We start from the raw sequence: 14,253 nt of genomic DNA on the forward strand, positions 1-14,253 counted from the left end.
AGGTGGGAGGATGAGTATGATGGCTCCCATTCACAGAAGAGGCCCTGAGAGGGACTGGAACTGTGGGTTAACGTTCCTGAGTCAGTGCCAGAACCTACACTCCTGACTTCTAAACCAGAAATGAGGCGGGTGGGGAGGCTCTGGTTCATTCATGCTTACACTTAAGCAAGGACAGAGCACCTCCCAGGACCTCTGGGACAGCAGTAGGGAGAAGGATGACCTGGTCCCTGCCCTCCTGAGCTCAGACTGAAGAGGGACAGAAACAGGGTCCATGGCTATAGAAGGCCATCAGAGTGGGGTTGAGGGCAGAGAAAGGAATTAAGGCAGTTAAGCCTATGAGACTAAAAGAATGGGGAATTTGTGGACCTGCGGGTGGGATGAAAAAAAGAAGGGGAGCACAGGGACAGGGCCTCTCTTCACGCCTTCGGCTGGAGAGAGAGGCAGGAACCTGAGTGCTCCCGGGCTTTACTGTCTCAGGGTGGTGTCCTGAGCTGGTCCCATCAAGGCAGGCGAACAGGGCTGGGGCGCGGGGAGGCGACCAATCGTCGCAAAGGTCCCTCAGTGGGCAATGACAGGAGCCACGCCAGCTTGCAAACCTCGTAAAACTTTGGCGTCTCTCAAAATCGCTTCTCACACGCTCTCTGCTCCTGAGAGCGAGTCTGGCGGCTTCTGCCTGGCCAGGCGGTAGGACCGTCGCCGCCCGCGCTTCCTACGGAACTCCCACTGAGGGTGCGCTGACCCCAAGACTGTGTGGCTGGGCGGCGTCCCCAGAGTGGTGGCTGGGTGGCGAGGTGGCGAGGTGGCGAGGTACCTATTCCGGCGCGTGGAGGCGGTGCCGGGGTCTGTCCAGAGTCCGCTCCGCCCCGCGGGGCCTGCCCACAGGGCAGGGAGCGAGCTTGGGCGGGGCGGGGGCCGCGGCGCTCCCAGGCACGTGGGACCCTGCGCAACGCGGGCACCCGGGAACTGAGGCCACAGCCCCTGGGGCGGACGAATTCAGCGTGAAGGCGAGGGATAGACCGCCTGGTGGGAGATCCGACCCACGAAGAGGTTGGCGCGCGCGGCCCAGGGAAGCTGCCGGTACGACTGGCGCGGGTGCGGACCCGGCGCTGGGCAAGGAGCGGGCCGTGTGTGTGTCACTACCCCACTAGGGCACGGTTCCGAGCCTGAGTGTAGCGCATAACTGGACGGCTTGAGCGCGCTGTGAGTCCGTGGTTGATCTTTGCCTTAGCTGGAGCATATATCTCAGTGAGTGTGGATGCCACCCTGGTCCTAGGGTGTGTATATCCGCCTATTGGGGAAGTCGGTGTGTTAGTGGGTGAGTGCACGCGCCCCTGGGGAGAGAGTGTGTGAACTTGTGCGTGCTCTAAACTGTTGTTTGCACTGGTGTGGGAGCCCCTGGGGCGTGGGACCGTGGCCAGAGACCAGGCAACTCCCAAGACCTGTTGTGCTCCTGTCCTCCCACCAGGATCGCTCTGGGTGGCTCTTCCCCACCCCAGTCCTGGGTGTAGGTAAAACTAGGGAGGCAGTAGCTTGGACGGGGGAGGGCAGTAGCAAAGAAGAACAGTTAAGACTTTAATCTGTCAGCAGACTTTTAATCTGGCAGGTGCTGCTGTAGAAAGAGTCAGTCAGGAGAAAGGCAGTGCCCCCTCCCACAAGGACAGTCAGTGTCAGGCTTGGCCCCCCAGGAGTCCAGCCCCAAATGCCAGGTGCTGCTGGAAACTAGCTCTACCAGTTTGGGAGTTATGGAGTTGGGGGATCACCGTTCCTTTCAGCATGGCATTGCCAGATTCCCTGGGTCCACAGTCTTTCTTTGGATCTGGACTGGAATATGATGAGCTTTTGAGAGTCAGGTTTGAACCCTTGGGAAGTCTCAGTTATCAGTGGGTGAGAATGGGAGAAAGGAGTTTCTTTGAACAGCCACCCTCTAAAAGGACCAGTAAGGTCCTGCACATGAGAGTGTGGGGATAGGGGGTAAGGGACAAGCCCTGACACAAAAGTCCTGTCATTCTTTCCCCTCTCAGCCGGGGCTGACCTGGGGCATAGACATACGGTTGGGGAGCACTGGGCAACCCTCAGAAATGACTGCTGAACTTGGCCTGAAGAGTGTAGCTGTGACCTCTCCATTCCTGTCCCCCTCTTGCACAGGATGCACAAGGTCCAGATCCCCCAGAGACCAGCTAAGAGAACATGAGGGCATCACCAAGGTCTCATGAGCCCCACGAGAGCTTTGATTTCATGACTATAACCATTAGGCCATTGTAAATTGAGAATGTTGATCCTTGCCTCTTTGAATGCAAGGTTGCTTAGAGGATTCTTAAGATCAAGGCCAGGAAAGGGCTTGTGTGTGTGTGTGTGTGTGTGTGTGTGTGTGTGTGTGTGTGTGTGTTGAGGACTGAACCCAGGCCTTTTGAATGCTAAGCATGCACTTTACCACTGAACGCAGTAAAGGGCTTTGTAAACTCAGTGCAGTGCGTGGGGAGGAGCATGATACTCATAGATCTAAGGGCCTTTTGAAGAATATAATAGGACACAGGTGCAATAGCAGAGGATTGTCCTGGTTATTTGAATTTAATTATTGAATACTTTCTTCTCCTATGACACCCTCTGCAAAGATATTTTGCTAGTAACAGTTGACAAAAATCCCTCATTTTGTCTTCCAATAACCCTGTGAGGGAGGAATTATTTTCTTTATGTTGCAGATGAGGAAATGAGAGGTTTGGAGGGTATCTTCCCCAAGGTCACAAAGTCCAGGTGGAATCTGGGACTCCTGCCTGCCTTCCCCATCCAAGACAGAAGCCCCATCAGGGCAAGGAAAGTCCTGTGCCTTCCAAGTTGAAGGGAGTTTGAATCCTCTCCTAGGAACCTGTTTTCTGTGGCTTTCTTGTGGCCTGGTTGCCCAGCTGCCAATAAGGTAAGGTCAGCTCAGGTCTGCTCACAGGGCCAGGGGAGCCTTGCAGATCTGGTGAGCAGGGAAGACCTCTGTACCTATCTCAGAGAGAGGCCAGTTACAGGAGGAGGCCAGGTCATCCCTGCTTTCTTACTCTGTCCCTATCACCTGGCACATGTGGCACACAGAGCAGGTGCCAGGGAGTGTTTGGGAAATGGAGAGAAGTGGATGACAGAGGACAACCTTGGTCCATGCAGAGGAGGTCCTAGAGCAGAGGAGTTCTTATACTTCTTTATCACCCAGTCTCCTAGGCCTGAGTCATTTGTGGCCTGGGAAAAATAGCAGGAGTCCCTATTGGGAATGTGAACAGCCTAGGCCCTGGGGGGCAGCTCTTGATCCTCTGTTCTGGTATCCTGTCACTGTCACTGCAGTTCCCCAGAGGAGAGGCTTGTGCACTGGGGACCTCCCTTAGCCTTGTATCTGTATGGCTTCCTGGTGAATATTCAGCCTCCCAGCCCACCTGATAAGAGGAAGACCTTTTTTTTCTTTGTATGGGGGATTGAATTCAGGGGCACCCAACCCTGAGTCACATCCCCAGTCCTATTTCGTATTTTCTTTAGAGACAGGATCTTACTGAGTTGCTTAGTGCCTTGCTTTTGCGGAGGCTGGCTTTGGTCTTGCAGTTCTCCTGCCTCAGCCTCTTGAGTTGCTGGGATTATAGGTGTGCCCACTTTGCCCAGCTGGAGGAAGACTCTTACCATGGGTGGGTTGGGGTGCTGGGGAAGGATGCTCCCTATCCCAGGGAGTCCAGGGTCAAGGGAACAGGTCTCACCATACCCTTGTATGTGTAGTCTCCTCCTTCACCTCCCTCCCTCCAAACCCCCTAGTTCTGTCCACCTTACATGTGGCACCATCTTTGCAAAGGTCAACTATGATCATGACCTTCTCCTTTTAAGCCAGAATAGTGGCCAAGCTCCTCAGCCTGGTCTTCAAGCTCTTTGATATGAGTTCCTCAGGCCCCCACACATTCCATGCCACTTAACCATCCATGCTAGCCACACATGACCTGTTTCCCCAGCAGGCCATACTCTCACCCGTTGAGTCTCAGCACTTACACCTTCTGCCTCCTATTTCCTCCCATCTCTATGTCCACCTGACAAATGCCTATTCATCTGTCAAGTGCCAGCTGCTCTGGGAAGCTCTTCCTGAGCACCTCGAGCTGGCTGGGTGTTCCTCTGGGCTCCATGGCCCCTGGGTTGTGTCTTAATCACCCAGGTAGACTGGTCCCTGTCAGTGTCTCCCTGAGTCAGACTGGACATTCCTTAAGGACCCTACAGAGCATGATCTGAGCCTGGGTTCACAGGATCCCTCTAAAGGAGGGCATGCAAGGGCACTGGGGAGTGCTTGCTGGGACTTTGTGGCTCCTGGGAATATGACTTGTGATTGCATTACTCTGAGTGCAGACTCCTCTGGTTCTGAGAATCTCAAACCAAAGGCTATCAGAACCATGAGTAACAGGATTGAAGAAACAGTACTCCTTCCCAGAGGGCTGGACTTTGAGAACCAACAAACTTGGAAGCCTGGAGGAGCTGAGACAATCTCAGATACGCAGCCTCACACATGTCGGATTCTATAATTTTGTCCCTTTCCTACTTGGGGTCTCCCATCTCCTTTTCTCCCAAGCTGGACCTTCCTGCTCATCTTCAAACCTGATCATAGCTCCTCTTCCAGGAGCCTCACTGACTGCTCTGACCATGGCTTCTGCCCCTCTGGGGACACCAGGGAGGGACCTGGCTGAGAAGTAGCAGAGACTCCTGGAATTCAGTGTCTCCACTGTGATGGGCAGATGCAGCCTCCACATCAGGACAATTTGCCATTCCTATGGAATGCCCACCTGCCCCTTGTCTTACTAGTTTCTCATGAGCTATTCCATGGAGCAGTGCCCCCATTTGACCACCAAAGAGCCCAAGGCTCAGAGAGGGAGACTGACTTGGCCAAGATTGTACAGCATAGATGTTTCCAAGTTAAAACCCAAACACAGGATCTTGCCTTTTGAGCCTGACTGACAGCATTTTGGCGTGATAGGTTGGAGAGGAGCCCTGAGCACTGTGTTTCTGAGCCTGTTCAGTTCAGGAGCTAGTTTCTATAGCCCTGTGCAGGACTGTGCTGGGCCTGGGTGGAAGGGGTGGTTTGGCCCTGACCTGGTTGAAGAAGGTTCTCTCTTTAGGGTCTGTTACCAGATCTGTTAGCCTGGCTGAGACCTACCCACCCACAAGCTCTGACTTCAGCCTCTGTGAGAGGTCTTCATACTTGGTGAGGGCTCCCAAGAGGGCAAGAGTTTCAGGAGGGGGCTACAGAGCCCAGGGCTCTCCTGGAGGAGACGCTTCATACTACACCATCTGATAACATCCGGGTCACCCCTTAGCTGTGTGGCCAGGCCAAACCCCCTCATACTGCAACATGCCAGGCAAGACTGGAGAGCCTGCTGGATTTCAGCCCCTTTGAGGGCATTTGGGAGGGGACAGGGTGAATTCTAAGCTCCTAATCCTTTGCAGCCCAGCCTTGTCCTCTACTCAAACCACAGGCATGATTACTAGTTCTCGTCCTCTTTGCCCTGGTTCTTGTGCACTCTCTTCCACTGTCTCTATCACCTGACTCCTACTTATCTTCCAAAATGCAGCTCAGGGTCCTTTCCTCCAGGAAGCCTTCCCTGACTACCCTTTCTTCCCTGCTAGGGAAAGTAGGCATCTATTAGTCTATCAAGAGGAGATTGAGATTTGGGTTTTGGAACTGTGAGACTTGTCCAGGACCTACAACTGGGAATGGCAGGATTTCCCACCTGCACAGTGCCCTCTCCTGCCCCCTTGATGCAGTTCTAGGTCCAGGTCCTCTGTTTTCCCTCACAGCATCCCTCCCATGGCAGAGACTGGCAGCAGGGGTCTCCAAAGTGGTGACAGGACATTCTCCCCTACCAGGCTGGACAGGGTCCACTAGCCAGGTGGGTGGCACATTCCAGAGCCACCTTAGTGGAGGAACTGGAATGCCGTCTAACTGCCTGGGAAATTCCGCAGCCACCCTGAGAACTGCCTCTGTCACTCCTCCTGGCTTTGGGCTCACTAGCCTAGGACCACAGAAAGACCCAGATTAGGGTAGGAACAGAACCAGGTCAGGGAGTAGACTTGCCCCCTAGTAGGTTTGGCTTTGCTCTTGACTTCCTGGTGACTTTGGGTGAGACCTTGAGTTACTCCTTTCTGGTCTTAGTTTTTTATGTGTGAGATAAGTACAACAACCATCTTGGCCACTTTACACTAGGGAAGTACTAAGAGGAGGAAACATCAGCTGGGTACACCTCTGCTGGAAACCTGACCAGACAGAAAGAGCCACGAGGTTCAAAGAGGAAGGATCAACTTCCTGTCGATAGGGCCTGGACCTTTCAGGGTAGGGGGCAGTGGTCAGAGACAAAATTTCTGAAGTCAGACTGGAGTTTTGTGCCATTGCCAGCTTTGTAACCTGGGGAGCTTATTTAGCTTTTCTAAGTCTCTCAGGATTAAATGAGAAGAAGTATGTGAAGCTGCCTAACACAGAACTTGACACAGAGACAGCGCTTCCCTTGTGTTACGATAGGGGGTTAGAAGATAAAGAAGGCTGTTCCCAAGCAAGATATGTCATATGACTGTTTTTGCTGTGCTGACACTAGAGGGTGAGGGTGGAGGCCAAGACTGTGTGTTTTCTGAAGGGATGGCAGGAACCAGATTATCGGGTCTTTGAGCACCAGGCTAAGGAGTTTGGACATTAGCCTGAGGGACTTAGGCAGTCATGGAAGGGTTTTGAGCTTCATAGCACATGGTCAGATTTGAGTTTTAGGAAAGTCATGTGACTACACTGCAAAGGCTGGACAAGGCAGACAGGGAGTCTGGTGAAGGGCTGGTGGTGGTATGGAAGAGAAGCGCTGGGCTGTGGCTGGGCAAAAAACACACAGGGTGTCTCTGGGGGATTCCCCTGCTTGGAGTGACAGGACTTGGTGAGTGATGGGCTTCAAGTGGGATGGAGTGAGGTTGAAATCTAGAAGGACGGTGGAGGTCCTTCTCAGAAACGGCAGAATGACCTTGAGGAAGTGCTGTGCTCCTTCTCTGGTTGAGTCAAGGCATCTCCTAAAAAGAAGAGAGGTGTGTGCCTGGGAGGAGTCGGGTGAAAAGATGAAGCTCTTCATCTTGTCACTAGACTCTGAAGCAGACAGGCAAATAGCAACCAGCCCACTGGCCCATGTCAGCTTGGAATGACTGGGCAAGGTACTTTAAGCAAGCAGTGCCCAGAGGCACATCCCATAGCCCCCTCCCGGCCCTATACCTGTAGCCACTCACCTTTATCCCCCCATTCTAGGGCAATGAAGCAGATGGGAAAAGATCTTTCCAGAGAGGCACATTCTTCTTCTGCTGTGATGTGTCTGAGGTTGTGGGTGCTGGGACCTGCCCGTACAGAGCTGTCCCTCCACTGCCAACTATCCCCTCATGGAAGCCCTGGGCTTGGTGTGTATGAGGGCTCCCAGGTGGGACAAGAAAACCTAGGTTCTAATCTTGGCTGTGTCCTTGATTTACTCTGAGGCCTTGGGACTGTTTCCTCCTCATCAAAAGCGGGTTTGGTGCAGGTGATTTCCAAATGCTGCTCCAGGCCCTGTCTAGACTGTCACTGTGTGTTCTGAATGAGCTTCTGATTGTGTCTGTGTGTTGTGCCTGTGTGTTCAGATGTGGTCTGTGTGTGTGTAATGCCCATGAGGGATGCCTAGAGGTGGGAGTGGGGAGGAGGGTGATTCTAGATAGAGACCCAGCTTGGGCAAAGGTGTGCTGGCAGAAGTACCAGAGAACGTATACTGGGCAAGGAGACTATTGATCATTTCCTGTGTGGGGCTAAAGCACAAAACCAGGATGGAGGAAGGGGATGCTGGAACCTTGGCTCAGCCCTGCAGGACATGGGGAGAGGTCTTCCCCTGCAGAACCACCCTCTCGTGAAAGGGGGTGCCTGGAAAGGAGGCTGCAGGCAGCCCATCTGTGGAGTATATGAACTGGGGCTGGACAATGTGTGTGTGTGGGGGGGGGCATGTGTGGATGTGCAACTTGGTTAAGTACACCAGATCATCACTTCTCTGCCTTTGGGGTCCAACGTAGGAACAGAGGAGACAGCCCTGGGGGTGCTTGGCCTGGTTGGCTTTCCTTGTCCAACTCTGTGTGTCTGCAGGAGCCCCTGCTGTAGCTATCTGCCCTGAAAAATGCTGGAGGCTGGGCAAGGCCCAAGGCCAGGGAACCAGTTTTTCCTGTTTGCCCGAAGAACTCCCTGCAGTCCGTCCAGGCATGTGCATTCATGAGTGAGGAACCTGAGCAGCCTCTGAGCATCCTGAAGGTGAGAGCAGGGGCAGGTGTGTGAGGTGGGTCAGCCGGCTGGGAGGCTGGGCAGGTGCTACCATGCTGTGCAGTGAATGAACTAAACCCTGGTAGATTGGGGGAATCCTAAGGCAGGTGCCTTGCCCTGCTTCTTTGTCCCAGGGTGTGATGGATTTAGGCTTTGGAGCCAGACAGCCGTTGGTGTTCAGATTAGTTTTTCCAATTCCTGGCAATGTGACCTTGAACAAACAGCTTAACCTCTATGGCAGTATCTACCAAGGAGTGGTGGGGTGGGGTTCATGAAGATGCTTAATGGGAGCTGCTCAGCCCTGACTGGCTACAGCAGAGCAAGGAGAATAGCAGAGGGGACTCCAGGATGAGGAACTATGGATCAGAGATGGGCCAGGTAAAAGCATGTGACACCTCAGACAGCTGACCCACCTGTAGCATGCCTGGGTCTGACTTCCTGTGGCATTTCCTGGCCTGTCTAGAGAAGGACAGGGTCTTCTGGGCCCCTGGGGCTACTGAAGGAGGGATAGTCCAGGGGCAAGAGAAGGCCCAGGGTGGGGTGGGCCCCCAGGAGGGCCATACTGACCCCTGATCACCAAAGATCAGGAGCTGAGAAATCTTTATGCATCATTGTCTTCCTATAGGCCCTGTAAGCAGCAAGGGAAGGGAGAGGCACTTCCATCAAGCTCAGCTTCTGGGCTCTCACATTCTCTTGTGTTCATTTTACTCACTCATTCTCTTTCCTGCAATAGGTGCTGTGATCAGGCCTCTCACTAGGTCATAGGGACAAAAAAAGGGCATTATTAGATGAACTTAGCCCTCAAGGAGCACCTAGCATGTATTGGGGTAGAGCTGGAAGGACCAATTACCAACAAGGTCTGAGGAACAGCTTAGGAGTGGCCTGAGGGGCACTGTTGGAGGGGAGAGCTCCAGTGATGAGGTGACATTGAGAAGAACCTGGAGGGCTGGGTAAGATGGGTACAGTGTGTGTGGGTTCTAGAAAGCCTTTCTAGACAGAAAGAGCAGCATGAACAAAGGCAGGGAAGCCTCGTAGGGCCCTCAAACAGCTCACCCCTTTCCAGACTGGGAGCTCCTCAGGGTAGGGCCAGCCAGGACTGGGCACAGTAGAGCCAATGAGTGGTGAGAGGGACCAGTGACAAAGTCTGGTGGAGACTTCCACAGACCTCAAGGTGAGGGTCCAGGGCAGCCGGGGTCAGGAGAGACAGAGGGAAGGCCTGAGGGAGAGGGCTGGGGACATAGCTATCTTCCTGAAGTAGGGACTGGAAGCTAGGAAGATGGCCTCACAGTTGGTGAGTCAGCCTGTGGAGGGAAAGGGTGGGAAAGATCAGTCTGGACCAGGGCCACAGTGATGGAGTCCCCAGCTGGCCTGGAGGGTGGAGGCCAGGATGTCTTAAAGCAGGTGGAAGGGGCAGCTCCCTCCGTTCACTGGGAGACAGGGAAGTCTCCACCCCTCCTCTCAGTGTCAGAGATTCCTCCAGTAGAGGCCAGCGGGAAACTTGGTGCAGGGCAACGGGCTGTTAACTATGAAGGGCCCTGACCCCACCTCTGAGGAGAGACAAGGCAATCAGAACTGGGGCAGGAGCAGAGCAGCAACATGGGAAGGACCAGGGTGAGGAGGGAAGTTTGAGGACTGCATTTCTCCAAGGCTGAGGGATTTGACCCTTAAGAGGGCTGAAGTTCAGGAGGGTCTTCCCATTAGGGGCTGCTGCTATGATTTCCATTCTGCCTTTTGGGACTTCGGGGGCACATCTTTGCCCTTCAGACCAGGATGTCTATCTCCTGCCTTCCAGCTGAGAGAGCTCTTACTGGTCACAGGGTGGGGTGGGGAGAGGAGGAAGGTGGCACCTATCCTCCAGGCACTGTCAACTAGGAGGTCAGACCCCATGGGTATGACCCACACTCACAAGGGACATGGTAGGGAAATGTTGGGATTGTGATGGTGTGCAAAGAGAAACTGGCTGTGCCCAGAAGAGGCTACATTTGCTTCATGAAACAGGTTCCTTTCAATCTCTATCCCCATCTCTGCCCCAAACTTCCCCCGAGGGTTACTGTCCCCTCTGGTAGCCTCCCAGGCTGGGAATCAGGACTGCTGTGTGCAGAGGTAGAAAGTACCAGAATATAGGAATACTTAAAAAAAAAAAAAGAAAAGAAAGAAAGAAAAAAACCTGTTGAATGAGAGAATGAATGATTGGGGAAGAAAATATGTCAGCCTCTCCAGAGAGTGGGAAGATGAGCCTCAGGAAGCTCTGGGATGTCTACAGAGGAGCAGGGCTGCCCTGGTCAGAGACCCCTGAGCAGGCAGAGGGCAGTTGGCGTACAGTGGAGCCACACAGCTTTGAAGATCCCTTCCCAGGAATATGAAACTATACCCCTCTATAACCCCCAGATCCTCAGATTCCAGAGCTCAGAATCCTAGGTCTCAAACCCTGATCCTGAGGTTCCAGAGCAGGAACGGTACTTTTTTTTTTTTTTTTTTAAGGTCAGATCCTAAGTATTTTAGGCATTGCAGGCCATATGGTCTTTGTCACACCCACTTAACTCTGTAAACAGATGGGTATTGTTGTGCTCCAATAAAGCTCCACTTACAAAAAAAAATAAAGACTGTTGGGCTAGAATTGGCCGTTAGACTATAGTTTGCCCACTCTGTTCTGAAGTTTTAAAATTATGTGATGCTGATATTCATGGATCTTAAACATTTTTTTTAAATCTTAAACATTCTTTTTTTTTTTCCTTTTTTTTTTTTTTTTTCTTTTTTGATCTTAAACATTCTTGAGGTTTCCGGGTTTGGAGGTTTGGAGTCCAGGGAAAGATGCTGATCAGATGGCAAAAAACAAATAAGCAAACAAATAAAACTCCTGAGCTTAGGCAAATATTATTTTTTGGAAGGGGTACAGAGCAGTACCAGGGATTGAACTTGGGGACACTCAACCACTGAGCCACATCCCCAGTCCTATTTTGTATTTTATTTAGAGACAGGGTCTCACTGAGTTGCTTAGCACCTCGCTTTTGTTGAGGCTGGATTTGAACTCTGGATCCTTCAGCCTCAGCCTCCCGAGCCGCTGGGATTACAGTCATGGGCCAGGTGCCCGGCCATAGGCAAATCTTAAAAGAAATCTGTGAGCCCTTGGGGTCCATCCTGGCCCTGGTCAGGTGCCTAAGTCAGCCTTTCCACAGAGCCCCAGCCATGACCCTGATAGCTGTCCTCCCCTCCTCGCAGGGCGATGGAAGTGAGCCTGAACCTGTGGAATGACACCATCAATGGCACCTGGGACGGGGATGAGCTGGGCTACAAATGCCGCTTCAATGAGGACTTCAAATACGTGCTGCTGCCCGTGTCTTACGGCGTGGTGTGCGTGCTCGGACTGTGTCTGAACGTCGTGGCGCTGTACATCTTCCTGTGCCGCCTCAAGACCTGGAACGCCTCCACCACGTACATGTTCCACCTGGCTGTGTCTGACGCACTATATGCGGCCTCCCTACCGCTGCTGGTTTATTACTACGCCCGCGGAGATCACTGGCCCTTCAGCACAGTGCTCTGCAAGCTGGTGCGCTTCCTCTTCTACACCAACCTCTACTGCAGCATCCTCTTCCTCACCTGCATCAGCATACACCGGTGCTTGGGGGTACTGCGCCCTCTGCGCTCCCTGCGCTGGGGCCGGGCCCGCTATGCCCGCCGGGTGGCCGCAGCTGTGTGGGTGTTGGTGCTGGCCTGCCAGGCACCAGTGCTCTACTTTGTCACCACCAGCGCACGTGGGGGCCGCATCACCTGCCATGACACCTCGGCCCCTGAGCTCTTTGGCCACTTTGTGGCCTACAGCTCGGTCATGCTGGGTCTGCTTTTTGCCGTGCCCTTTGCCATCATCCTGGTCTGTTACGTGCTCATGGCACGGCGCCTGCTCCAGCCAGCTTATGGGACCACAGGAGGCCTGCCGCGGGCTAAGCGCAAGTCGGTGCGCACCATTGCCCTGGTGCTGGCTGTCTTCGCCCTCTGTTTCCTGCCTTTCCACGTCACCCGCACCCTCTACTACTCCTTCCGCTCACTTGACCTCAGCTGCCACACCCTCAATGCCATCAACATGGCATACAAGATCACCCGGCCTCTGGCCAGTGCCAACAGTTGCCTTGACCCTGTGCTCTACTTCCTGGCTGGACAGAGGCTTGTCCGCTTTGCCCGAGATGCCAAGCCACCCTCAGACCCCACCCCTACCACCCGGGCTCGGCGCAGGCTGGGCCTGCACAGGTCCGACAGAACTGATACCAAGAGGACAGATTTGTCAGCCAGCAGTGGGAACTCCAGGCAGACAGAGTCCACACTGGCTGGGAGCGAGAACACTAAAGACATCCGGCTCTAGGACTTGAGCCCTCAGGCCTGTGCAAGTTTATATGGGGGGGGAGCTGTAGGGGACCAGGGCTTGTTCAAATGCGATGGTGTCCCCAGAAACAGACCATCATGATTGTCACTTGGCAGGGGCTCAGAGTCAGCTTATGGTCCAGAGTCAGCAGCCCCATACCTGACAGCCATCATCTGTATGTGACAGTTGGGGAATAAGGTTTTTTAAAAAGGCACATGTTTAGGGCCAATGCCACCTGACACCCATGCAGATAGCTGGCTGATCCTGCCAAGGTATCTAGACTGGAGTCCAGCCTGATGAAGTCAAATGGAGAAGGCCCGAGAGGAAGAAGATATACTAGGGACAAATAGCAATCTGGACCTGAGCTAGCTACAGTGGAGCAAAGTCACAGGTTAACCAGAGGGCCCTGGTAAGTAGTTAAGACCAAGCTCCCATAGCAGTCTGGGGTGGGACTGTGTGCTTAGTGGACTCAGCTTAGAGGAGTACTCCCAGCCCAAGAGATGAACATTTGGGAACTGATGTGATAAACCAATCTGGAGGCTCCCAGCCTATAGCCTACTCTTTGAGGCTGTAACTGAAACTAAAGATTGTGCTACCTGTTGAGCTGTATTTTGCTGTATGGTCAGAGGATGGGGACACAGCCTAGGATGTTTTTAACACCCACTTAAAGGCCTTTATCCAGCCTGTTCTCTTCTGCCACCTGCCATCCCACTGACTGCTTCAGGGAAGTCTCACATCAGGGATTCCCCCTCCAGACCTCATGTCCTCTCTCACTTTAAGCCAGTTGGCTTCTGTGCCAAAAGTCAGGTGGAGTCCCAGTCCTTGGAGTTCCCCAGTTTAGGCAACAACCAGTAATCCCTTATTTCTAGCATTGCAATGGTGCAAATATTCCTACCATGACCAATTTCGAGTTACCAAAGCAATGGAACCTCTTGACAAAATTCCTGAAAATTTGACTGTTGACTCTTGCAAGCAGGTACCAGTTGCTCCAGCATACCATGGGATGATGCTGAGTGGTTGGGGCTGTGGGCCAGTAGGTCAGGGAAGGCTGGAGTGGAGTGGTAGGTGCTCCTGAGCTGTGGCTTCTGAGAAAAACAGTTTACTAGAATATCCAGGTTCCAGACACATCCTAAGTAAAGACATGGAGGTTAGCGGGTGGGTGTTCCGAGACCATAGCATATTCAAACTGGCACTCAGGCTCAAGATAAAGAGATAAGACCAGGGACCAGGTCATAAGGAGGCCAAGCCAGGCTTCCTTCTTGTCCCAACCATGAAGCTTCCTTTGCACAGGGTAAGTGTGAGAGAGAGAGACTCACTTCTCTTCCCATCTAGGCCTTGGCCTTCTGGGAAAATCCCAACTACAGCTGATGGTTGGTGATCAGGCTGGGTTAGCCTTGGGGATGGGTCTTACTTGTAGCAAGTTCTGGGTTCAGCCAGGACTGCCCTGAGCTGATTTATGGAGCTCAACTGGCCAGGACCAGGGCCAGGGCAGAACAATAGGCCTCACTCTAGACCTCCAGGACAGGAACTCGGTTCCTCTCTCTAGGAGAGCCCTTGCCCTGTGGGCCCACTCTGCCCGAGAGAAGGGCCTTTTTCTCACCCCACCTGT

The 14,253-nt window shown here is 53.2% G+C and overlaps 1 protein-coding gene across 8 annotated transcripts; it reads left to right on the top strand.

The window, feature by feature from the left end:
• Positions 1 to 638: 638 nt before the first annotated feature.
• Positions 639 to 13,494, top strand: P2RY2 (purinergic receptor P2Y2). Of its 8 annotated transcripts, XM_079103781.1 has the most exons (5): positions 833 to 1,077; positions 2,700 to 2,911; positions 7,268 to 7,413; positions 8,120 to 8,281; positions 11,510 to 13,494. In XM_079103781.1, the coding sequence occupies exon 5, from the start codon at positions 11,514 to 11,516 to the stop codon at positions 12,642 to 12,644; it is 1,131 nt and encodes a 376-aa protein (XP_078959907.1). In that variant the 5' UTR covers positions 833 to 1,077; positions 2,700 to 2,911; positions 7,268 to 7,413; positions 8,120 to 8,281; positions 11,510 to 11,513; the 3' UTR covers positions 12,645 to 13,494. The 8 variants fall into 8 exon arrangements, with proteins under 8 accessions (XP_078959910.1, XP_078959907.1, XP_078959905.1 ...); XM_079103779.1 differs by lacking the exon at positions 7,268 to 7,413; XM_079103784.1 differs by lacking the exons at positions 833 to 1,077; positions 2,700 to 2,911; positions 7,268 to 7,413 and adding an exon at positions 639 to 799.
• The last annotated feature ends 759 nt before the right edge of the window (positions 13,495 to 14,253 follow it).

This window comes from Sciurus vulgaris, assembly GCF_902686455.1.
Source record: "Sciurus vulgaris genome assembly, chromosome: 11".
NCBI lineage: Eukaryota > Metazoa > Chordata > Mammalia > Rodentia > Sciuridae > Sciurus > Sciurus vulgaris.